The sequence below is a fragment of the Sabethes cyaneus genome, chromosome 1, assembly GCF_943734655.1.
Source record: "Sabethes cyaneus chromosome 1, idSabCyanKW18_F2, whole genome shotgun sequence".
Classification (NCBI taxonomy): domain Eukaryota; kingdom Metazoa; phylum Arthropoda; class Insecta; order Diptera; family Culicidae; genus Sabethes; species Sabethes cyaneus.
Window position 1 is genome coordinate 80,974,820 of NC_071353.1, and position 27,240 is coordinate 81,002,059.

The following is a 27,240-nucleotide window of genomic DNA, read 5'->3' on the forward strand; positions in this document are numbered from 1 at the left end:
AAAAGGAGACCATACAATACTGCAGTATTCCAGTATTGACCTCACATAAGCAATATATAGTGTTTTGATGGTGTATGGATCTGAAGAATTATAGCTAAAGCGTTTAATAAAACCTAGCATGTTGTTTGCTCTGTGTATTATTGTGTTATAATGGTCGATGAGAGTTAGTTTGGAGTCTAAGATAATTCCTAAATCCCTAACTTTTTCACATTTTTCTACTATTTGATTTCCTAATATGATTGATATTTCGGGTGTAATTCTTTTTCTGCTAAATGATATAAGGTTGCACTTTTTTACATTAAGTTCTAATAAGCTTTTTTTACACCATATGTAGAATATGTGTATTTCGTTCTGGAATACATTGATGTTTTCTTCATTTCTTATTTCCAAAAAGAGCTTCATATCGTCGGCATATATTAGCACTTTAAGTTCCTTGAGAATGAAGGAAATGTCGTTTACATACAAGATAAAAAGAAGAGGTCCCAAATGAGAGCCTTGAGGAATACCAGAAGTGACTTGAATTGGATTCGAGGTCTTTCCGTTAAATTTAATTATTTGTTGGCGATTAGTTAAATACGATTCAAGCCATTTCAGGAGCCCTGGCTCAATTCCAATTTTTTGCAATTTGAAAAGCAGCATTGGTATGTCAATGCGATCAAATGCCTTGCTAAAGTCCGTATAGAGTGCTTCTACATGGTTTCCATTATCCATTGCATTCAGTGAGTGGTCTATGAATTCCAGTAAATTTGTCGTAGTCGAACGCCCTTTGAAGAAACCGTGTTGCATTTCTGTAATTCTGTTTTTAATTTGAAGGAATAGTTTTTCATTGATAATAGCTTCGAAAAGTTTTGGAATGCAAGAGATAATGGCAATACCACGATAATTACGTACGTCAGATTTCCGGCCCGATTTAAAGATAGGCACCAGAAATGAGCTTTTCCATATTTTTGGAAAGATTCCGGATTTTAGTGATAAGTTAAAAAGTCAAAACAGAAGAGCAGTGAACTCTATTGCAAGATTTTTTATGAATACTGGAGGGATTCCGTCAGGCCCAGGACCTTTTGAGGCATCCACATTTTTCAAAGCCTGCAAAATATCCTGAGCCTGAAGTTGGTTAACGCCAATATCCATTGAAGAATCCGGAAAAAATGCAAAATAGTCGCGATCGCGATCTTCTTCAGAAAATGTTGTATAGATTTCTTGAAAAAATTTTGCAAAAAGCTTACAAATATTTTCCGGGCTATCCCCAACATTTTCATCAAGATGCATTATGGATGGAAAATTGTCAGATTTTAGTTTAGTTTTCACGTAATTAAAGAAGTTTTTAGGACTGGACTTTATTTCAAGTTCAATTTTTGAATTGTACTCTTCAAACGCATTGCTGATTGCAAAATTTAGCTGGTTGCATACGTCCAAATATCTTGCTAAATTTTCAATACTGGCATGTTTTTTATAATTTTTATGGGCCTTTTGTTTGCGATTTTTCAAGTTCTTAATCTTACTGTTATACCAGACTGAACTTTTTGTATTTTTGTGACGTCTTCTTTTTTTTAACGGTATGTTCTGTATCATTACTTCTAATAAAATTTTATAGAATGTGTCTACAGCCACTTCGACATTTTCTTCATTCTTGAGAATAAGTTGCCAATTAACACAGTTTAGTCTACGTCTAATGTTTTCATAGTTTGCCTTTTCGTATTCAAAAACTTCTTCGAACTCGCAATCGTTGGGTCTATGGTATTTGTGTATAAATAAAGAATATTCAATTGCTGAGTGAAACGCCTCATTTTTCCATTACCCAGACATGCTCGAATTCTTTAAATTTGTTGTCGTTATAATTTCGGAATTGAAATTAGACGACAAAGCTATGAGGACTCCGCCACCCGACTTCTTTTGAGACTCAAGAAAATTTCTGTCGTCTCTGAATACGTTAAAGGCACTTCCAAAAATTTCTTCACTTTTTACGCTTTCATTCCAGCTTGTCTCAGTTGCCAGAATAACAGAAAAGGATGAGCTATGTAAAATTTTATAAATTTCCTTCATTTTGGCTGGACTTTTCATGCGATTGAAATTTTGACAATAAATCAAAATTTCAGTCACATTCTGTGTCACATAGATCATTTTCGGTTTCAGTACCCAATGCTTACCAAAAGATCTTTTACTTATCCATAGAACATTTGTAGCTCTGTTTACTACTCTAAGTGTGTGTTCCAATTAAGTTTACTGTCAAGAAGCACTCCAAGGTACTTTCCGGTGTTTGAAAGTTTCAAAATTGTTTCTTTCAAGTTAGATTATTAAATGAAAGTAGAACTACGTTTTTGTTTTCTATTCTATATTGGGGTGCACTTCAGGAATTCGAGAAATGTGCATGTAACGAAAAGTGGTTATGGTTTGCGCGCTTATAACTCAGTCATTTTTCAATGGATTTTCGAGATATTTGCATCAATCGATCAGTAATTTTTCTAAAAATTGACAAATAAAGCAAATATAAAAATAATTTGTCAAATTACTATTAAAAAAAGCATAAATAGTAGGTATTATCAAAATCAGCCAATCACATAGAAGCACTATTTTGCTTCCCAGGCCCGGTACGATGATTTTAAGCACCTGCGGCTTCATTTACTTCGATTCTAGAAAAAATGTACCCGAACCCTTGCCTTCCAATAGGACAAGAATTATTCATTACCAGCTAAGCTGGACAAAATTGAAGTCCTGAAGGTAAACAACTTTTGTGAAAATTCGAAACTACCCACACTCTTTGATTGCTGATGTTATTTAAACATAGAACCTAGACGAATTCGATGTCCTGAAAGTAAACAAGTTTGTAAGAGTGTAAAATCATCCTTCCAATTATGCCTACTCTACGAATCGATCTAATCATTTGAACATTAACATTAATCAAAGTTGATGTCCTGAAAGTAAACCGTTGAAAAAAAGAACGCATCTACCTCTTCTCTTCAACCGATTATATTATATTACTAGCTGACCCGACAAACTTCGTATTGCCACAAATTAACCTGTGTTGTACATAAATCATGAATCTCGGATGATCTTTGTCACAATGTTGAGTTTTGCAAGCCCCCCAGTGGGCGGCGCTTCCGACGGCGGGTCACCGGCAACACTCGCGACCGTCTCGTCCTGAATGATCTAGTGTTACTATAGATAGTTTTTGTGGTCTTGTATTGACTAATGTTTTATGGAAGAGTCTCGAATTTCTCGAGTTCGATTAGTTTTTGAGTTTCGCAAAAATTTCTGTTTTATTTGTATGAGAGTCCATATCCCCCTACCACAGGGGTGAGAGGTCTCCAACTATCGTAAAATAAATTCAAGACTCCAAAATCTCCCAGATGCCAAATTTGGATCCATTTGCTTGATTAGTTCACAAGTTATAAGGAAATTTGAATTTCATTTGTATGGGAGCTCCCCTCTTAAAAGGGGAAGGGGTCGTAATTCAGCATAGAAAAAATTTCTGCCATCTAAAACTCCCACATGACAAATTTGGTTCCATTTGCTTGATTAATTCTCGAGTTATGAGGAAATTTGCATTTCATTTGTATAGGGGCCCCCTTTCCTAAAGTGGGGAGGGGTCCCAATTCATCATAGAAAAAAAATTTGTTTCCAAAAACACCCACATGCCAAATTTGGTTCCATTTGCTTAATTGCTTCTCGAGTTATGAGGAAAATTGTGTTTCTTTGGTACAGGAGCCCCCCCTCTTAAAGTGGGGAGGGGTCCTAATTTACTATAGAAAATATTCTTGCCCTCGAAAACCTTCACATGCCAAATTTGGTTCCATTTGCTTGATTAGTTCTCGAGTTATGAGGAAATTTGTAAGAAAGCCCCCCCTTTTAAAGAGAAGAGGAGTTATAATTCCCCTTATAAAGAGGGGAGGGGTCTCAATTTACCATAGAATAAATTCTTGTCACCGAAAACACCCACATGCCAAATTTTGTTCTATTTGCTTGATTAGTTGTCGAGTTATGCAGAAATTTGTGTTTCATTTGTATGGGAGCCCCCCTCTTAGTGGGGGGAGGGGTTTCTAACCATCACTTAAACCTCTCCTGGCCCCAAAATACCTCTACATGCATATTTTCATGCCGATTGGTTCAGTAGTTTTCGATTGTATAAGGAACATACGGACGGACGGACGGATAGGTATAGATATTCTCGTTACGTTATATCGAAGTAAAAACGAAATTTATTCCTATTCGAAAGAAATAGATTGCAAATGACAGGGAACCCTTAGAAAACCGCTAGCTTTCAAATTTCACGATAGTTGGTCTTATAGTTTGGAAGATTCGTTAAGAAATGAGAAGAAGCGAAGAATGTGTAAAGATTTTGTTAATTGATATTTGTAAATCTAAACAACGAAATTGTATCATAATTTACAACGTTTAAGAAATAGAAATAATTTTCGCACAGTAGCAATGCGAGGTCATACCATAATGAAAGTTAACACTGTTGTTTTTATTAATTTTAAACAATTACGTTATATCGAAGTTGCTTTGAATCGAGGTTACTTTGTATCGAGGTATTGCTGTACTATAAAAATACAGGGGTTAGACAAAATGATCGGGACAGGCAAAATTTTGATGAAATTCAAACGGCCGTAACTTCCACAAAATTGGACATTTTTAAATGAAACCAATTGCATTCGACGGAAAAATCTTTCTAGTATCTACAATATTTAAAGATTCGCAATAGTCAGCGGAGACCGGAGATATTCCAGGTTATCTGGGGGTCTGTCAAAAACTGATTTTTTTCATCGCTTGTATCTTTTTCTGTCATGGAAATTTATTCATATTCATATTTTATCCCAAAACTAGATTTCCAGTCGATTGGTAAAAAAAGAACGGAAATCCAACGAGAAACAACCAAGTTAAGGCCATTTTCGTAAAATCAGTACTATTTAACATCTATTGCTCTGGCCAGTTTAGGACATGACGCAAACCATATCAATATGAGTATCAAACGTTAAGGTTTTATGAGCCTTTGACACTGGAAGCATTCCCAGGTCCGCAGCGTACCATGGCGTAGCAGGTTCTAGGTACCCCGGCGGAAGTGGTCGTTTCAGGGAATATTCGAAATCATATCAATATGGGTGTCAAACTTCAGGATTTTCAACCCTCGTAAATTTTTGAAGTTTGACATCTATATTGGAATGGATTTGGTCATGTTTCAAAATAGTCATAAAGGCTTGACATTACTGGCAACATTTCCAGAACTGATTTCACCAAAATGGCCATATCTCGGTTGTTTCTCGACGGATTTCCGTTCTTTTTCGACCAATCGACTGGAAATGAAATCTAGTTTTGGGATATAATATGAAAATTAATAAATGTCCATGATCGATATGATTTCCAGTGGTTGTCATTTTTGATTTATTTATTAAAACATGATACATGACAAGACATCTGTCCTTTAAAATGTCACTAACGAAAACAAATCTTACAAAATAACTACCGTGCAATGTTTCCTTCCTATTTTTCATATAACATTACTAAGCTCTAGAATCTATTGATTGAAAAGAGTATCTATTGATGCGCAAAATTTGTTTAAAATTTGTATAAATTTATTTGGAAAAATCAACTCACTAGTATTTTTAACCCTATACACCACTATACCTATATGCTTAAATTAACTGCTTTTTTTCGTTTTTGGCTTTTCTTGAACAATTGTGAGTGTGAGTAACAGCAAGTGAAGAAAATGACAATTGAAATCTGAAATCAAAGAAAAGAAAAAACTTTTTGATTGAATTCCACTATTTAATATTTATTTGCAACAGATACGTAGTTCGCCTACGACGTGCAGGCTTCATCAGTGTCTTATTTCAAAGCGTATACGTATTTGTCGCGAATAAATATTAAATAGTGGAATTCAGTCGGTAAAAGTTTTTTCTTTTCTTTAATTTCAGAGTTCGTATTCCACTAAGAGGCTTCAAAAACTTCAGACAATTGACATGTTTCTCACTTTCCTTGAATTTCAATACAAATTTAAAAATTGCAAATTGTCATCACATACATACATACATACATACACACATACATACATACATACTTACATACACACATACATACATACATACATACACACATACATACATACATACATACACACATACATACATACATACATACATACATACATACATACACACACACATTGAATACAATCAACATTTGATTGATATGTTTTGATTTCACACGTTTTTACGGTTTAATATACGGTGCTTAAGTGTTAAAGATTTAATAACTTTTGAATGAACCGTTCGATTTTAAATAACTCGGTTTCGTTTGACAGATCTCAGCAGTAATTTACAAATAATAATAAAATGTGTGATGTTTTACATTGAATTAATGCTTATATGTTACAAAAATATGTTTTAAATAATATTTTTTCACATTTCTTTATGTAACTTTCAAACTATAAGCCCAATTGTTATGAAATTTGGAAGTTAAGGGTTTGCAAAGCTCCTATTTCATATGCAATCAATTTTGTTCAAATCGGTTAAGGGACCTATGAGATAATGAAGTCCCATATTTTTCGTATTTTTATACATAACTTTTGAACTAAAAGTCCGATCAGTATGAAATTCAATAGCGACCAATGGAACACCTAGACCTTTCATTTGACACTAAGAACATTAAAATCGGTCCAGCCATCTCCGAGAAAAGTGAGTGAGATTAAAAGCGTTACATACACACACACACACACACACACACACACACACACACACACACACACACACACACACACACACACACACACACACACACACACACACACACACACACACACACACACACACACACACACACACACACACACACACACACACACACACACACACACACACACACACACACACACACACACACACACACACACACACACACACACACACACACACACACACACACACACACACACACACACACACACACACACACACACACACACACACACACACACACACACACACACACACACACACACGTACACACACACAGAAAATGCTCAGTTTTCGAAACTGAGTCGAATGGTATATGACATTCGGCCCGCAGGACCTTCTTTCCATTTCCGGTTTTCCAAGTGATTTCTATACCTTTATACTATATATTTATATAGTAGAAAGGCAAAACGTGATGAAATTTTTCATGTGACATGAGGCACCAATTTTCAGTGTTTGTTTAAAGACTCCGCCATGAAATTCTTAACAAGTTGTTGACTTAATTGCTGTAAAGTAAAAATATATGAAGAGCAGAGAAAAAAGCCACGAAAAACCTCCAATGTCCTTAGAACGGTAGTAATAATTGAAAATCTTCCAGCCTGCGTGATTTTAACGAGCATTTATATTATAGTTGAAATACAATCATACATCAAAGCGATATGCCATAAAAATGGTATTGTCAACTATTTTCGAATAAATTGATAAGAGTGAATTCGTTTTTTAAATAACCCAGATCAATTGATTATTATTCACTGTTTAGCCAAAAGTTTTACATTTAATGACAAATATTTGATGCTTTGAATAAGTTCTTTTTAAGCAAATACACGTATAACGATTGTTAACTGTTGTGTAGTTTCCAGCCAGTTATTTAAAGTTACCTGATGATACAAGCTACTCAAAAATCTACAAAATATGGTATTACCGCCAATCACCAAAAGATGTGTGATTGTGACTTGGTGATTTAATTCTTTATAGAAATAAATTGGAAGAAACTGATATACATTTGATACATGCATTTGGAAAATTTCATCTCGACATCATCTAACAAAGTTATAAACTTGCGTAACAAACTGTGGAAGATTTGAAGAATATCCAGTGTTATCGAATTGCATCTATATTCGTAGTTCTACGTTAGCGCAGCGTACGTGCCCTTAGGCACATACTTTTAATACTTTATTCCTTCTCGTAAATGGTATGATAGTTGTTTTGATGAATCGTAATGTTAGCTGGTTTGAAGCAAGGTAACGGGCTATCGAATTTGCTATTCAATATTGCATTGGAAGGTGCTATATTGGACGGGCAGGCATGCAGAGAAGTGGTACCATTATTACCTCACAAACTTGAGTGGGCCGATAATGATGATTGGCCAATTTGAGGATAATAGTTTACTGCGTCAGAAGGCGGACAACTCCTAAATTCGGCCCAGATTCAATAACCGGATTGTCGCCGAAAAGTATAGCAAATGATAAAAAACTCCAAGGTATACAGCCCTAAGGGTTGTACGAAAGGGTGACGTAGGACTATATCAGAACATTAAATCAAAGACTAATGTAACCTGTATTTCTGGCATATGCATGTTTATAAGAATCTGTGAGTGCCATTGTTTAAGGGGGCATAGCACTTTTTCGATTTAAAAAAATCGAAATTTTTTTATTGATTATTTCGAAAGATTAACATTTTGACCATATGTGTTTCAAGTAATTTCGATGAATTCCAAAAATTGACAAAGTTACAGCTATTTGTACCGCGCATGTCTGGAGCGATTACACAGCGAATAAAAACTTCAACGTCGTTTTTCTCGAAACCAGGTTTTGAAAGTCGGTACCATAAATATCTCAAGAACGGCTGAAGCAATTCTCATGATTCTTTTTTTGTTTGAAAGCCAACAAAATTATCTAGTGTTTGACCCATCCTTTTTTCGATATTACAATTTTTGTATTTTTTAGAAATGTTTAAAGCCAATTTTTTCGGCTAAAAACCTTACTTTTATGTTTGAATGTCCGCCATTTTGTTATGCGTTCGAATTTTAAAAAAAGGTTGGGTCAAACACGAGATAATTTAATATTCTTTCATGTCGTTTTGGAATTTTTCAATTCGGATAAGCCCCCCAGCACCAATCCATGGTACCGCAAATCATGTTTTTTTCGAATGAGCATGTTCAAGGAGCCGTAGGGGAGAGGGGAAGAGGTTCACATATGCAAACAAAACTGCAAATATTAGTATAAAGTGCAATGTTTAGCAAGCAATAAACCCGAATCGATTCGCTTTTCGCGTTATCGAGAAAAAAATATTTGAAATAAGGCAAAAAATATGGTGTAAAAAGTACTATGCCCCCTTAAGTGAATGTTTGAAAGAGAAGAGCGAAATATTCAGATTCTTCATAATTATTCATTGAACACAATGGTGGCTTTGAAAATACGCGGACGGGGGTTCATAAGTACAACGCCTGCAACTATTGAGACAGAGAGATTCCTTTTAAAAATTACTTGTGTGCATCATAAAGGTTGAAATAGTAATGAATGACCAGCCCACAGATTATTGTATTAAATATGATTATGTGTAGCTTGACATGTTTCAATAATCTTACTTTAAGTCGCTTGTGGCCTTTAAAACGTCCATTGGTCACAAATAACATTAAAGCCAAAGCACGTTCATCGCAAATATGACATGCCATTCGAATTTCCTTCTCTTTTGACATGAATGGCAACAGGCACGTAAGTTAGCGGCGTCGATTCACTTTCTTTTGCTCCGGGAAGGTTTTACTAGTTTACTTTCACAGCTTACCGCTTGTTACATAGCCGAAAACATGACACATACGCAAAACTTTCTACTTTATTTGTAAAGAGTCCTTATCCTCCTACCACAGGGGTGAGGGGTATCAAACCATCATAAAATAAATTCATGCCTCCAAAAAACCCCCACATGCAAAATTTGGTTCCATTTGCTTGATTAATTCTCTATTTATGAGGAAATTTGTATTTAATTTGTATGGAATCTTTCCTTCTTAAAGAAGGCAAAGCTCCTAATTCACAATAAAAAAAAATTTTGCCTCCAAGAACCCCCACAATTAGTTCTCGAATTTTGAGGTAATTTGTGTTTCATTTGTATAGGAGCCCCCCCTTTTACACCCTCCTTAAAACTGCTCTCTTGCCCCCTCCGTAAATTTGCTGGTTGTTTTATCTATCCAACGACATATAAATTGTTCAGTTTCGTTCAGTAGTTTAGTAGTTATTACCATTTGAAATCTTTCATTCAAACGTTACACTTCTATTTTCGTTTTCACAAAGTGCTACCCAGTCCCAGTATAGTAAACAAAGACGTAGTCCTACGTCAAAAGCAATGTGACCCTGAGTCATATGAGTTCATGTATGGTGTTTATGCAGTCTGTGATATTAGTAACTTGTTACATTAAAGTTAATTTTTATAACGGTGTTGGAAAATATGAATGATGTAAACCCCATACCAGTTAGAAACAAGTGTTATGGATAGTTTGTTTTGGTACTTACAAAACGCGCGTACCCACTGTGGTATGTATGTTTCTAACAGCGATTTTTGATCCACTTTCTTTTGAACTGCTGATTGCTGATTTTTGCGATGCAACGAGCCAATTGAACAAAATTTGACGCTACCAAGTGTAGGTCTAGAGCTTGTGCATGACTCACTACAAATACATGTGTGTTGTTCAACCATTGTAAGATTTGAAATATTGTTTTCCATATGTTTTCCTAATTTGTGTCGTTGCTGTCATTGGAAAAAATTAAAACGTTAATCAGTTTATATGAGCAAACCGAAATTTGATAGTAGATCATTTTTATGTTACGATAGGAAAACAATCAAAAAGCACTCATATAAGTGCGAGTTTTTACTATCAAGTGATATAACTGTTGCGAAGATAAGTGCAAAAATCCTTTTTGATAGATGAAGAAAGTTTCGAATTAAATGAATTTTCAACATGTCTCCGGTAAAGGAAATGAGGTTGATTTTTTAAAAGGGTGTAAGGTGGATGCGCCTGTAATAGTTGGTGTACCTGTAATAGTGGTAGAACAATGTTTGTCACTATTTTCGGCTATATTGGATTTATCTACTAATATCAAATATTTCAGAATTAGTTAAGAGACATCTACAATGAGATACTTTTTGACGTAGGACTACGTCTTACGGCAAGTTTTGAGATAGGGTGTCATTCCAAAAAATCGAAGAATGCGAGCGTCACGAAAAATGAAAGGTTTTGAGCGCTAATAGCTCAGCGGTTTTCCGATCGATTTTCAATATTCTTACACCAATCGATCGGAAAATCTTCTAGGAATTGACCCAAATGAAGAAAAGTATGGATTCTTAATGTTGAACTATTGAAAATTGAAAATAATGAGCCTATGTTTTACCAGAATTCTCGCTTCGTGATTGGTTGGAAGATTCTTTGCGATGATCTAAACCTATACCAATTTGATATTTGTGCTTGGAAAGTAAACCAAATCAAGTGACAAAGTTTCCTCATTTCAACAAGAATTCTTAACACCGCGGTTAAACCTAGATCATTTTGATGTCCTTGCTTGGGAACTATTCCAGAAAGAGTGACAAATCCCCCTCGTACCAACAGATTTCTTACGAACGCGATTAAACCTAGTCCAATTTGATGTCTGTGTTAGGGAAGTGTGCCAGAAAAAGTGACACAAGTTCATTGTCCCAACAGATCGCAAATTCTTTACTCTGCGAGACGATTAAACCTTGGCGAATTTGATATCTGTGTTGGAAAAATGTGCTACAGCTGTAATGTTCGGTTATAAGACGACTCTGTATGAAGGTGAAATTAGTCATCATCGATTCTGCCAATTTCAAAAGCAGTTTTTTTGTTTGAAACAAAATTTCGGTTTATGAAAATATATTCGCTATGTTCAGATTGGCAAGAAGAATGCGGTATATACATTTTTATAAACACAATCCCGCTTTTGGGCCGAAAAACTGCTTCCGAAATTTGGATTTCCGACGAAAAGTCAATGACTGCTAGTTTCCCGTGAATACGCATGCTTACCGTTTCATTAGAAGTGTAGTGAAAAGATGTGCTGTTGATAAAATAGGATTGAATTGGTGAAATCCCTTCAACGTGGGGAACCATTGGTAATAAAAACAATCTTTAATGTCAGTAAGGTAGCAGGAAAGCAATAGTTTGTGTTCTTGATTTTGTTAAATTGTTTTCAAATGCACAATCTTTTGAGAATTGAACGTATGCAATGTTACTATTTTGATAAATGTTACATACAACGCATATAGCATCTATATATGTTGCATATAGTATGTATACATGAAGAATCGAATGATTACAAGCATGAATACATGCTACTATCACTACAAAGAGTCTTAGGTAGTCCTGCGTCACCTATATATGCGGTCGTGTCTTGTACACAACCCCTCTGATTTTTTTCTAAAACTTTTAAAATTCAGTGATGATTGTTCATTACTGTGTAAGAGTGGAAGTATTACATAGTAAGACTCCTATTTGAATTCAATCTAAACCATATTTTTATTTTCCATTATAAAGAAAAGTTTAAAAGTCGTGCTATTGTGTCTATAAATGATACGTTATTGTAAGGTATTTTATGGAGAAATAAACGCTGGTTTCTTCGCTCTTGTTTAGTTATTGAAGGTTTGATTTTATTATTTTTTTCTTGTTTTGAGATTTTCAATATTTTGAGACCAGGACATAAACTTTTTTTCAAATTTGTATAAGCCTAAATCAGTCTACAATAGCACTCCGTATCGGTAGTTTTTTTAAAAAGTGAACCACCCGACTCGAAAAATAACTTCTATAACAGAAAGTCTTTTACCATAAGGTAGATTAAATCGGGGTTTTCAACATTTTGAACTGAAAAGTACTGACTCAGTACAATGGCGTTTCGCACTTAAAAAAAAGTTGAAAATAAAAAGTTAATCTGAAGTTAGACTGCAATTTAAGAAGGGATAGCTATAAGTACAATGAGCCTCGGATCGATTTTTTTTCGAAATTTGCTTAGTAGATGAAATGAATAATATTGAATATATACACAAATTTGTATTCTTACCTGATCTATACTAGGAGACCTGATTTGCTCTTCTTTCGATTGGAAATTTTCCAACCGTTTTGGACTTCTTGGTGTACGAGGATACAGTTCAAATAATCCATACATCTCCTGGGCGGAAATGTTCAATAAACATGTTTTCTGAACGATGTCAACAACAGCAAATCCATATTCATTGCCGTAAGCCATTCTACAATAATATATATATATATATATAAATTATTAATAATAACTAGTGACAATAAATAATGGTACAGTAAAGTATTTTTTTACATGGTTTGTTTTTTCGAATGTTAAGAACGGTGCAACTAAGGGATCATTCATTTATTTCTCAATACATTTGGGAGAAGCCCGACATTCGTCATGTATTTTGTAAATGGTCCCTAAGTTGCACCGTTCTTGAGTAACTGAAAAAAACAAACCGTGTAAAAAAAGACTTCAGTGTATGTATGATTAGGAATAAATAAATAGTCATTAGTAGCGTGTAGTCCACGTGGCTCTGTGGTAAGAATAGTCGGCCTCGTTGCATTTTAATAACCGACTGCGATCGATAGACTGATAAAGAAGAGTAATATCTAAAGACGGTTAATACCCAAGGCTTTGTTTTTTTCCTTTGTTATACTATGGCAAAGGTTTAGGAGTTGGATGAAAAACACGAAATTGATTCGAGGGCCGGGGGTCAGAACACACACAGACACACACACCTATATATATGGGTCATTCCATCTCAAACGTACACAAAAATCGAAAAAATTGGATCCGACCATCAGCGATTTCCTCCAAAGTTGGCATAATTGTTCATTCCGAACCTACAACCAATTTCCCAAAATATTATGCCGATTGATCAATCCCCCTAGCAGTAGCGCTACTATCTTTTTTACAGATTTTCAAAAAAAGTCATTTTGCGAGTTCAAATATCTCTGAAACAGTTTGATGTGAAGACATGCCAATATACTTTTTCTATGAATTTTTGGCCGCGCAATCGAATGATGTTATCAGTTTTTATCTAATTTGTCAACATCATACATTTTTTTGACGTAGGACTACGTCTTACGGTAAGTTTTGAGATAGGGTGTCATTCCAAAAAATCGAAAAATGCGTCACGAAAAATGAAAGGTTTTGAGCGCTAATAACTCAGCGGTTTTCCGATCGATTTTCAATATTCTTACACCAATCGATCGGAAAATCTTCTAAGAATTGACCCAAATGAAGAAAAGTATGTATTCGTGATGTTGAACTATTGAAAAATTGAAAATAATGAACCTATGTTTTACCAGAATTCTCGCTTCGTGATTGGTTGGAAGATTCTTTACGATGATCTAAGCCTATACCAATTTGATATCTGTGCTTGGGAAGTAAGCCAAAACAAGTGACAAAGTTTCCTCATTTCAACAAGATTTTTAAACACCGCGATTAAACCTAGGCCATTTTGACGTTCTTGCTTGGGAAGTACGCCAGAAAGAGTAACAAAGCCCCCTCGCCCGCCTCACCACAATAGATCAAAGAACTGGTCGCAGTGGTCCAAGGTCCCCAACAAGGAAAAAAAAGCCCCCTCGTGCTAACAGTTCTCTTACGAACGCTATGAAACCTGGTCCAATTTGAGGTCTGTGTTAGGGAAGTGCGCTAGAAAAAATGACACAAGTTCGTTGCCCCAACAGATCCTAAATTCTTTACTGCGAAACGATTAAACCTAGGCGAATTTGATGTCTGTGATGGAAAAATGTGCTACAGCTGTAGTGTTCGGTTATAATACGACTCTGTATGAATACGCATGCTTGCCGTTTCATTAGAAGTGTAGTGAAAAGATGTGCTGTTGATAAAATAGGATTGAATTGGTAAAATCCCTTCAACGTGGGAAACCATGGATAATAAAAACAATCTTTAATTTCAGTAAGGTTAGCAGAAAAGTAATAGTTTGTGTTCTTGATTTTGTTAAATTGTTTTCAAATTCACAATCTTTTGAGAATTGAACGTATGCAATGTTACTACTTTGATAAACGTTACATACAACGCATGTAGCATGTATATATGTTGCATATAGCATGTATACATGAAGAATCGAATGATTACAAGTATGAATACATGCTACTATCACTACAAAGAGATTTACGTAGTCCTGCGTCACCTATATATGCGGTCGTGTCTTGTACACAACCTCTCTGATTTTTTTTTGCAATTTGGAACGAAAAATACGCATATCTCAAAACACCCCCAATTTTATTTTCAAATAAATATGCTCAAAATATTCGCCAGAAAATTCTACATAAGAATCACTTAACTAGAAAAATCAGAGGGGTTGTGCACAAGACACGACCGCATAGGTGAGGTAGGACCACGTAAGTCTCTTTGTAGCGATAGTAGGATGTATCCATGTATGTAATAATACGATTCTTCATGTATACAAGCTACATACGTAACGTTTATCAAAGTAGAAACATTGGGAGTCATATTCATGATTTGATTGAATCTATTTTATTAAAACGAAACCAAGTCAGTAACTAAACCAAACAGTATATAAATTTTTATGATATGTTTCTACGTTGAATAGTGCTTTTCCTCTGGTTATCGGTAGACGGTACGCGCGAGTTTTCAAAAAGTTGAACTTTGCGCAACTTTTCTGCGGCTTACAAAAGAACACTGATAAAGCATTTACAACCTGCAGACGTTTTGGAAGTCACACAGAAAATGTCGCCCGTGACCAGAAAACTTATTTCCGTCATTTGTCGGTCGTCTGCAATGGCGAAAAATTCAACTTTACCCTCGTTGCCTGTGTTATTATGGTATTAACTGGGCAAGAAAATATAATAAACTCTTCAATCATTGTGTGGCCCTTGAAAGGACCGATTGTTTGATTATCATAACTCCTGCTTGCAAGAAACTGGCACTAACGCACTTAACGTAATTCTCTGTTCGGTAAATTGGAGTACCGATAACCTCTAACCAGGCACGGCTTGTTGCAACGGACCAGCCGAAAAGCTTCAGCAGCTATGCGATCAACGAAGCCGTTCGTGTATGGTCCTGAATCATATTTATTCCAGATATTTCCTCACGGCAGCGAAACGAGTGCTCCAGCTCCAACACACTGCACTGCACTATGGGGGATTTCCATACAAGCAGGCGGACAAAAATATTTTCGAATTTTTCCTAGGATTTTTGACGTTTTTCTAGTTGATATGATTAAAATATGTTGTTAGAGTACATTTGCAAACATTTCACGAACATATTTTGAAAAGGGTTTAACTGTTTACCTTTGCCATATGTGAAAAACTAATATGGGTCATTCCATCTCAAACGTTTGGATTCGACCATCAGCGATTTCAACCAAAGTTGGCACAATTGTTCATTCCGACCCCACAACCAATTTCCCGAAGTTATACGACGATTGATCAATTTCCCTAGCAATGGCGCTGCTTACTTTTTTACAGATTTTCAAAAAAAGTCATTTTTCGGGCTTAAATATCTCTGCAACAGTTTGATGTGAAGACATGCCAATATACTTTTTCTATGGGTTTTTGACCGCGCAATCGAGTGATGTTATCAGTTTTTATCTAATTTGTCAAGATCATACATTTTTTTGCAATTTAAAACCAAAAATGCGAATATCTCAAAACCCCCCCAATTTTATTTTCAATTAAATATGCTCAAAATATTCCCCAGACAAATTCTACATAAGAATCACTTGACTAGAAAAGACAATATTGGTAGTTCGGGAGATATGGTGTTTTGAATATCCGGGGCATGCGTTATTCTATCTGAATTATTAGTAAAAGTATGTTTAAATACGTTTACCTGAAGCTGTCAGACATTTGTATGACTAAATAATGTATTTTAATGAAAAAGATGCATTTTCAACATAGAATCAACATAATAAATTTTGAGGTTCCGGATACTTTTATATGTATTTAAATAAAAGTAATAATTTCGTACCAATTTTTATAGTTCTATTATTTAATTGTGCTATTTATTTGTGCAATATAATGCATTTCACTGATAAAATTATTATGGTATTTCACTTCTGAAATTATTCGAAACTTCGAAGTAATTTTGAAAATGGCTTTATTAGCACTACGGGAAAACCTAGCCTAAAACGAACGAAATTCAGAAACTGCCTGGCAATTGATCAAATATAACTGACCTTACGTAAAATTTTCCGGCAAATCTCATGGTGTCCACCCCTTCCTTAATTGTCATCGGAAAGTATTGCTGATTTTCCCCTATTCTTAACAATATTTTAACTTAATGGAGTTTATCAGGCCAGTTAAGTTATTCATTCGTCCCATATAAGCTTTGTAAGATTTACCGATATTGGTCCATAAGTTCAGCAGATCTAGAACATATCTTGAAATAGGCCATAGGTCTAAAAATTCAGCCTACTCAATATGGATTGCAATTTAAAATTTTCGAAGACATTTCTTCGATAAACTTAACAGGAGGGGCGCATGTTTTCTTCATTTAGTTCCATTAACGTTGTATGGAGGAAAACTCGATGGTGACTCCCTATTTATTATTTCATATTGAAATCTGTTTAACCCAGTTTCTAAATATGATTATACTAAATGCTTCTTCTGTTGACATAATTTCACGTTGAGCAGTTAGCCGTGTTAGCGCTTGTGTGTGTGTGTGTGTGTGTGTGTGTGTGTGTGTGTGTGTGTGTGTGTGTGTGTGTGTGTGTGTGTGTGTGTGTGTGTGTGTGTGTGTGTGTGTGTGTGTGTGTGTGTGTGTGTGTGTGTGTGTGTGTGTGTGTGTGTGTGTGTGTGTGTGTGTGTGTGTGTGTGTGTGTGTGTGTGTGTGTGTGTGTGTGTGTGTGTGTGTGTGTGTGTGTGTGTGTGTGTGTGTGTGTGTGTGTGTGTGTGTGTGTGTGTGTGTGTGTGTGTGTGTGTGTGTGTGTGTGTGTGTGTGTGTGTGTGTGTGTGTGTGTGTGTGTGTGTGTGTGTGTGTGTGTGTGTGTGTGTGTGTGTGTGTGTGTGTGTGTGTGTGTGTGTGTGTGTGTGTGTGTGTGTGTGTGTGTGTGTGTGTGTGTGTGTGTGTGTGTGTGTGTGTGTGTGTGTGTGTGTGTGTGTGTGTGTGTGTGTGTTATTCGCTGGAAATATATTTAATCTATATTTCGCAGAGTGGCGCATGGTGGCACGTAATTCTTTCATAAGTTGATAGTATATACCTGAGACTTAACCCAGAAGGAGGAATTAACCTGGAGATATCTGGAGAAAAAAAGTTCTCGACTAAGAAAGCAGAAAATTCTCTTATTTTTTTATATTTTCCTGCTTCTCATGCTTTTAATTATTATAATTTCTCCTCTAGTCGTCTACACAATCTATTTTCCGGAAAGCTCATTTCATTACCTTTCTAATGATATATAATACATAAGATTTAATTTTGGAAATAGTGTTTAAAAATTGATTTGAAAGTAAACGTGTTTGAATGGCAAAAAGCGTATATGTCATATCGTTTTTCAACTTTGACAGCCTCTATCTCAGAAACAACATCGACTACAGACTTCCTATTTTGGGTTTTTCTTAATTGAAGTATTTGCTATCAATAGAAAATTTCATTAAGCGGATTAGTGAAAGTCAGTTTTCTGATTTTTGTCCGCCTGATATCTCATAGTGCACTGCACACACACTGCAAAAGTGCACGAGTCGAGCGTGACTGTTGGCGGTAGCTCATCTAGCGTTTGAATAACGCTGTTCGCCGGCTTACCTCGTGGTATGTACCAAAGCAAGCGACAATAATCGGCTACATCTATTTTTCATGGTCCTTCATTCTATCATGTACGTAAAATAAAATAGAGCAATTCAATTTCAGTCTGAGCAAAAGAGCAAAGTTACCAGTGAGCCGTTCGCCTTTTGCTGCCAAAGAAAAATTACGCTACGTATTATTACTGTAGCATTGGTGATGGATAAATTTGTGTTGCTAAAGAAAACCGAGTGAAAAGCCCTAAATTCCAAGTTTCCTAGGTTCATCAATTACCGAAAACCGTTCTTTGAAGAACGAACAAATTCTCATATGAAGATGCAAAAGATGTTACTAAACCCATGTGTGGCGCGTGATATCGACTACGTGTGGTTAAAAGAAGTAACTTTTTGATATTGACCCTGTTCCGAAGGCTAGACAGCCTTTTGACGTAGGACTACGTCTTACGGCAAGTTTTGAGATAGGGTGTCATTCCAAAAAATCGAAAAATGCGAGCGTCACGAAAAATGAAAGGTTTTGAGCGCTAATAGCTCAGCGGTTTTCCGATCGATTTTCAACATTCTTACACCAATCGATCGGAAAATCTTCTAAGAATTGACTCAAATGAAGAAAAGTATGGATTCTTGATGTTGAACTATTGAAAAATTGAAAATAATGAACCTATGTTATACCAGAATTCTCGCTTCGTGGTTGGTTGGAAGATTCTGTATGATGATCTAAACCTATACCAATTTGATATCTGTGCTTGGGTAGTAAGCCAAAACAAGTGACGAAGTTACCTCATTTCAACAAAATTTCTTAACACCGCGGTAAAACCTAGACCATTTTGATGTCCTTGCTTGGGAAGTACGCCATAGAGAGTGACAAAGCCCCCTCGTGCCAACAGATTTCTTACGAACGCGATTAAACCTAGTCCAATTTGATGTCTGTGTTAGGGAAGTGTGCCAGAAAAAATGACACAAGTTAGTTGTCCCAACAGATCGCAAATTCTTTACTGCGAGACGATTAAACCTCGGCGAATTTGATATCTGTGTTGGAAAAAATGTGCTTCAGCTGTAGTGTTCGGTTATAATACGACTCTGTATGAATACGCATGCTTGCCGTTTCATTAGAAGTGTAGTGAAAAGATATGCTGTTGATAAAATAGAATTGAATTGGTAAAATCCCTTCAACGTAGGGAACCATTGGTAATAAAAACAATCTTTAATTTCAGTAAGGTAGCAGGAAAGCAATAGTTTGTGTTCTTGATTTTGTTAAATTGTATTCAAATGCACAATCTTTTGAGAATTGAACGTATGCAATGTTACTACTTTGATAAATGTTACATACAACTATGTTAGCGGGATAAAACTGACCAAATATCCATAACCAGCTATTGCTTTCGGCCAAGAAAACAATAAATTATACTAAAATCGATGCTACATTCAGTTGTTTCGAACTTGGCATATGCGGCATGCTACATCCGAAAATCGTATTTTAGGGTCACCGATTTAATGCTAATTCACTGAAATATTAGTTGCTAAATGTGAATATATATATATATATATATATATATATATATATATATATATATATATATATATATATATATATATATATATATATATATATATATATATATATATATATATATATATATATATATATATATATATATATATATATATATATATATATATATATATATATATATATATATATATATATATATATATATATATATATATATCGGGATACATTTCTTGGTTGATTTAAACATTAATTGTTTCCAATGTATAAATAATTTTAGAAAAAATGATCATTTTATCCAACGCGTTTTTGCTGCATCGAATAGGAAAAGATGCAATGTGTGCCTAACAGACGTCTTGCATGTGTGTGTAGCAAAAGCCCTATCATTCGATTCTTCATGTATACATGCTATATGCAACATATATACATGCTGCATGCGTTGTATGTAACATTTATCAAAGTAGTAACATTGCATACGTTCAATTCTCAAAAGATTGTGCATTTGAATACAATTTAACAAAATCAAGAACACAAACTATTGCTTTCCTGCTACCTTACTGAAATTAAAGATTGTTTTTATTACCAATGGTTCCCTACGTTGAAGGGATTTTACCAATTCAATTCTATTTTATCAACAGCATATCTTTTCACTACACTTCTAATGAAACGGCAAGCATGCGTATTCATACAGAGTCGTATTATAACCGAACACTACAGCTGAAGCACATTTTTTCCAACACAGATATCAAATTCGCCGAGGTTTAATCGTCTCGCAGTAAAGAATTTGCGATCTGTTGGGACAACTAACTTGTGTCATTTTTTCTGGCACACTTCCCTAACACAGACATCAAATTGGACTAGGTTTAATCGCGTTCGTAAGAAATCTGTTGACACGAGGGGGCTTTGTCACTCTCTATGGCGTACTTCCCAAGCAAGGACATCAAAATGGTCTAGGTTTTACCGCGGTGTTAAGAAATTTTGTTGAAATGAGGTAACTTCGTCACTTGTTTTGGCTTACTTCCCAAGCACAGATATCAAATTGGTATAGGTTTAGATCATCATACAGAATCTTCCAACCAACCACGAAGCGAGAATTCTGGTATAACATAGGTTCATTATTTTCAATTTTTCAATAGTTCAACATCAAGAATCCATACTTTTCTTCATTTGAGTCAATTCTTAGAAGATTTTCCGATCGATTGGTGTAAGAATGTTGAAAATCGATCGGAAAACCGCTGAGCTATTAGCGCTCAAAACCTTTCATTTTTCGTGACGCTCGCATTTTTCGATTTTTTGGAATGACACCCTATCTCAAAACTTGCCGTAAGACGTAGTCCTACGTCAAAAGTCTTTTGAAGCGAAAGAAATTTCACTAGGTGCCTTCCTTGACATAGAAGGCGCATTTGATAATTCATCTCATAATTCAATGATTACGGCTATGACGAAACGTGGTTTCGATATATCCATTATCGACTGGATTAGCGAAATGTTATCAAAAAGGGAGATATCAGCAAGCCTTGGAAGCTCATCTATAAGCATTAGAGCAGTAAACGGTTGCCCACAAGGAGGCGTAATATCACCTCTACTGTGGTCTTTAATAGTTGATGATCTTCTTCAAAAGTTGACGGCGCTAGGCTTTGAAATAATTGGCTTCGCAGATGATATAGTCATAATTGTTCGAGGAAAATTTGATTCTATTATCGCTGACCGAATGCAAATGGCTTTAAATTTGATTTCATCATGGTGTGATAGGCAGGGTCTCAGCATAAATGCCAATAAAACTACTATCATACCATTTACGAGAAGGAAAAAATTTACATTAAATAACATCAGATTGAAAGGAACACTTTTAAAACTTTCAGACACTGTTAAATATCTTGGAGTATTTCTTGACAGAAAACTCAATTGGAACACACATCTAGAGCAAGCAGTAAACAAAGCAACAAATGATCTATGGATATGTAAAAGAACGTTTGGTAAGCAATGGGGACTGAAACCGAAGATGATCCATTGGATCTATTCGGCCATTGTCAGACCCAGGATTACCTATGCTTCGTTGGTCTGGTGGCCAAAAACGAAAGAGAAAACTACCCAAACAAAGCTGGAAAAACTTCAAAGGCTAGCCACTCTCTCAATAACGGGTGCAATGAGAAGTACACCTTCGAAGGCATTGGATGCTTTACTCTATATACTTCCATTGCATCAGTTTATACAATTAGAAGCTGAAAAAAGTGCTCTGAGGATCAAAAGATCAAAGAACCTTTTTAAAGGGGACTTAACAGGTCATCTCAGTATTCTAAAAACTATTAGTATAAATCCTCTTGTAACCAGTAATGAAGATTGGATGGAGAAAAAATACAACTTCAACCGAATATTTCGTGTATTTGACCCTAGACGTGATTCCTGGGAAGTCCTGGGAAGATGGTGGTCCCGATATTCGTCCAGGCTCGACAGTTTTCTATACAGATGGTTCAAAAATGGACAATCAAGTGGGAGCAGGAGTCACTGGCCCAGGAATAGACATGTTAATTTCTATGGGCAGATGGCCAACTGTATTCCAAGCTGAAATACAAGCAATTCTAGAATGTACGACTGTGTGCTTGCGCAGGAACTATAAACATTCAAATATATGCATCATGTCCGACAGCCAAGCAGCTCTAAACGCTCTAAAGTCGGCGACATGCACATCAAAACTTGTCTGGGAATGTATTCAATCACTCCAAAAATTGTCTCGTCGTAACCAAGTCAACTTGTACTGGGTCCCAGGTCACTGTGGAATTGATGGAAATGAGAGAGCTGATGCACTAGCAAGACTCGGATCATCTCATCAATTTGTAGGACCTGCTTATGTTGCTTATCTGCTTCTGCTTTAAAAATGGAGCTAAAAGCATGGGAATGTACGAAAGTGGAATCAAATTGGAATAACACTTTCAATGCTAGGCAGTCGAAACGTTTCATCTCTCCAAACGTTTCAATTACTCGCAAAATACTGGAGCTTTCGAAGAAAGATCTAAGCATTTATACTGGTCTTATAACAGGACATTGTCCGAGCCGCTATCATCTGAAGCTAATGGGAAAACTTCATGATGATATATGTCGCTTCTGCGGCATAGAAAAAGAAGACTCGGAACACCTGTTATGCCGATGTCCGGCAATTCTCAATAAAAGATTAAGGTGCTTCGAAAGAGGGCTGTTAGAACCCTCTGATATTTGGAGAACAACTCCCAGCGCAGTAGTGCACTTCATCCGAAGTGCATCACCGGGTTGGACAAATGCTATTAGTCAAACAATGACAATCACTTCTGCTAGTGGTGCGTCATCTTGACAACAGCTATAATAAAACGGGGAATATATCACAATAGATCAAACAAATGGTCGCAGTGATAAAAATACCCAACACGGAAAAAAAACACCATAGAAAAACATCTTACCTCAAAAAAACCCCACATGCCAATTTCGGTTCCTTTTGCTTGATTAGTTCTCGAATTATGAGGAAATTTATATATTATTTGTATGGGAGCCCCCCCTCCCAAAAAGGGGAGGAGTCTCAATTTACCATAAAAAAAATCTTGCCTTCTGAAACCCCTACATGCCAAATTTGGTTCCATTTGCTTGATTAGTTCTCGAGTTTTGATGAAATTTATGTTTCATTTGTATAGGAGCCCCTGTTACGTAATTCAAGCACAAATAGGAAGGTGTGTGTTAATACAAAGTTGAGGTAAAAAAGCAAGAGCGTGCAGACCGTTAGGCACGCTCTAAGTAAGGTTGGCAGCACGGGCTGTCATCCGTTCCTTCTTCCGGTTCGTTCTGCTGCCCTCTCTTCGGTTGGAACATGGCGAAAGTGTAGACGTGTTTGCCTACACGAGTCGGGTCGAAACTAAAGTAAAACGGCTAAAACCTTCCGCGTTCGAGTTGTCTTCTCGGCCATCCGGTGCGGCATCGAATCAGCATTGTTTCGCTCGCGTTCGGACTGGCGATGAGCCTCCGAGGGCTCGACCTACGTGGCTGAAATTCTGCGAAGCAAGTGACACACGTGCCGCGGCGCCGCCCGTGAGATTTTGGTCGTGTCGGCCACGATACGCCGCCCCACCACCGCCTGCTGAAACAGCAACCAGTGAACCAGTGAAGTGACACGCTGGGGGGCGACCTTTTACGCACAAATTGTGCAATCACAGTGCTAATAGTGAATAAAACGAATCGCGTGCAAGTCCGGGGCGAAATCGCACATTAGTTCTGCGGCAAGTGAAACGGGCAGGAGTTTGCGGCCCTTGAGGCGGCACGGTCGATCGCAGCAAAAAGGAACTTGATCGGAGTATAACCACGACACTGGTGCAGTACGGGTGAATAATTTGTCACCACCACAGTGACGAGTCCGGCGTAGTCAGCGAAGCCAGGTTAGTAATACCGTAGTACTACGTGCACATTACCCTGTGACGTTTTTTCGTCCCGATCAAAATGATACATTTGATTCCGCGGCATCTCGCGTAACCGATCGAACGCTGACGTTGTTCCGCGGTGTCTCTCGCGTCATCCACTGATCAACCAGTGGCACCCCGCGTAATCGTTAAAACTTGCAACACCCCCCTTAAAATTACTCTCTCGCCACCCTATAAAATTGCTGGTCATTTTATCTATCCAACGACATATAAATTGATCAGTTTCGTTCAGTAGTTTAGTAGTTATTAGCATTTGAAATCTTTCATTCAAACGTTACAGTTCTATTTTCGTTTTCACAAAGAGCTACCCAGTCCCAGTATAGTAAACAAAGACGTAGTCCTACGTCAAAACCGTTGACTAATAATCTACTAAAAGAAAGCTACGAAAGGAAATAGAAAAGAATAGTGATATCGTCATATCACACATGGTTTCATTCATTTTGACGCTTGACAGAACACATTTACTTGGAGCTGGTATATTTGTTGGCTGCTTCCTAAACCAAGTGTCCACTATAGAGTTTTTCAGGTAGAGCAAGAGAAAAATCTCACGTAGAGTTAGGTAGAGTAGTGTATACACCCTGTAGAGCTCACTGATAGAGCTCTACAGCAACTCTATGGGAGAGTTCTCTACTACAAAAAACTCTAAAGTGTATACACGTTCGTTTTGTGTTTGGTAGAGCTCTACATATACTCTACGCTTTATCTAACCTGCTAGATAGAGCTGTAGAGAACTCGGTAGAGAACGATTTCGTTTTTGAAACTATTTCAGTTGAGTCGAGCAGTTAAATCGAGTAGTCTAGTCAAGAAGCTGAATTGGGCAGTCGGGTCGAGCAATTGAGTCGAGTAGCCGATTCGAATAGTCGAATCGAGTAGTTGAATCGAGGTTCAGTCGAACAGCTGAGTCGAGTAGTCCAGTCGAGCATTTGAATCGAGTAGGCTAGTTGAGAAATTAAATCGAGCAGTTGAGTCGAGCAGTATTATTGGACAGTCCAGTCAAGCAGTTCAATCAACCAGTTCAGCCGAGCAGTCAAGTCGATCAGTCCAATCGAGCAGTCGAATTCAACAGTCCAGTTGAGCAGTCCTGTCGAGCAATCAAATCGAGCAGTTTAGTCAACCAATCCAGCCGAGCAGCCTAGTCGACCAGATGAGCAATCGAGCAGTCTAGCAGTCGACCAGTAAGGTGACTGAGAATAGAGCCCATGCTACGAAAGCATGACGCCCTGTCATGTTTTGCGTAGTTTTGCGATCATTGCAGCGTAGCCAACCTTCCAGATTTGTCTGGATTTTCCAGACTTTTTGATGCCTAATCAGACCAAAAAAGACGGTTTTCAAACATTGTCTTCCATTAGGCCAGATGACAGAGGCCAGATTTTTGGCAGACATTTTTATTCTCGTTTTCCAGATTTTCGTAAAAACCGGTTGGCAACGCTGGATCATTGTGTAAATTACAACCACCCTACCTGTCAATTATTACCAAAAAATGGCCTGTCATAATGTAAAATTACTTTCTTGGATAATAAAAATATTATATGAGGTAGTATAATTTCACTTAAAAATAAAATATTCACTTGAATTTCCATTTGGCCTGTAATGTGCTATATTTCTGACATTTATCTTACGCACACTTTGCTGTATATACATAGGTACACAATTTGTTCGCAGCAGTTGTATCAGAAAAATATGGCGTCATGTTGCGAAATCGGTTCAAAAGCGAAATTGTTCTCTACTGCTCTATCTAGCAGGTTAGAGAGAGCGTAGAGCTCTACCAAACGCTATGTTGACATAGTGTTTGGTTGAACTCTACGCTCTACAGTTTCCCCAGTGGACACACCCCGTAGAGTGCGTGGTAGAGCTCTACGTAAAATTTCTCTACGGCTTCTCTAGATGGAGTGGTAAAGTGGTAGAGACGCCTTATAGTGTACACACAGCTGGTAGAGTCTCTACGCTCTACGCTTTTTACTCTACCAAAATAACTATAGTGGACACTTGGCTTTACCTTCCGAGACGGCCAACTCAACAAGCAGCAACAAGCGAACAGGTGATCGGTTAAAATTATTTGATAAGAAGCGAACAATTAGAATCAAACTAAATTAAATAGAATTAAAATCAGTGAGCGAAAATACCTCAAATCTTCATGAACGTTATGTTTTGTCCTTAAAAGAACATTTTGTCGACGTGATATGTTGAAAATTTAAGCCTTCTTTTCCGTCTTCTTGCGCAGCAACAAAACAGCTTGGATGTTCGGAAAGACACTTCTCTGAGCAGTGGTGACACGGGACAACAATCTGTTCAACTCTTCGTTGTTGCGGATGGCCAGCTGCAAGTGACGATAATTCTGATCGTTTCGTTGTCGCGACCAGCATATTTCCTGCCAATTCCAGAACTTCAGCAGCCAGATATACCTTCACGGCAGCGAAACGAGTGCTCCAGCTCCAACACCTCGCTTGGTGAATTTGCATGTCTTCGTTACCTTATCCGTGGGAAGCAGCAACAGCTGAAGCTCAACAATTTTCGATCAGATTCTATAGAGCGTAAATTAAATACAATCATGAAGAAGCTTAACCCATAGCTTATATCGTATATATTTCCGTCATCCGTGCTAGGGAAGCACTGACGAGGGAAGGCAAAAATATGAAAATAATTCACTTTTTCAATAACGCACATTGAAAATCAATAGTTTTCTGTATTTTCAATATTTTCAATCGATTTTCCGAACAATTGGTGTAAATATCTTGGAAATCTATTGAAAATTGACTGAATTATAAGTCGAAGCGTGAAAACGCGTTTCTACTTTGATGACGTCATTTCCAACAATCAATCACG

The 27,240-nt window shown here is 36.7% G+C and overlaps 1 protein-coding gene across 4 annotated transcripts in view; it reads right to left on the bottom strand.

The window, feature by feature from the left end:
* LOC128732919 (syntaxin-binding protein 5) overlaps window positions 1-27,240 on the bottom strand; it is a 1,693,445-nt gene that overhangs the window by 906,715 nt on the left and 759,490 nt on the right. For 3 of the 4 annotated variants that reach the window (XM_053826374.1, XM_053826375.1, XM_053826376.1), the window contains 2 exons: window positions 12,785-12,971; window positions 10,235-10,469 (listed from right to left, as the gene is read on the bottom strand). In XM_053826374.1, the coding sequence (XP_053682349.1) occupies window positions 10,235-10,469; window positions 12,785-12,971 (422 nt within the window). The remainder of the gene's footprint in view (window positions 1-10,234; window positions 10,470-12,784; window positions 12,972-27,240) is intronic. The other variant, XM_053826373.1, reaches the window with a different exon arrangement.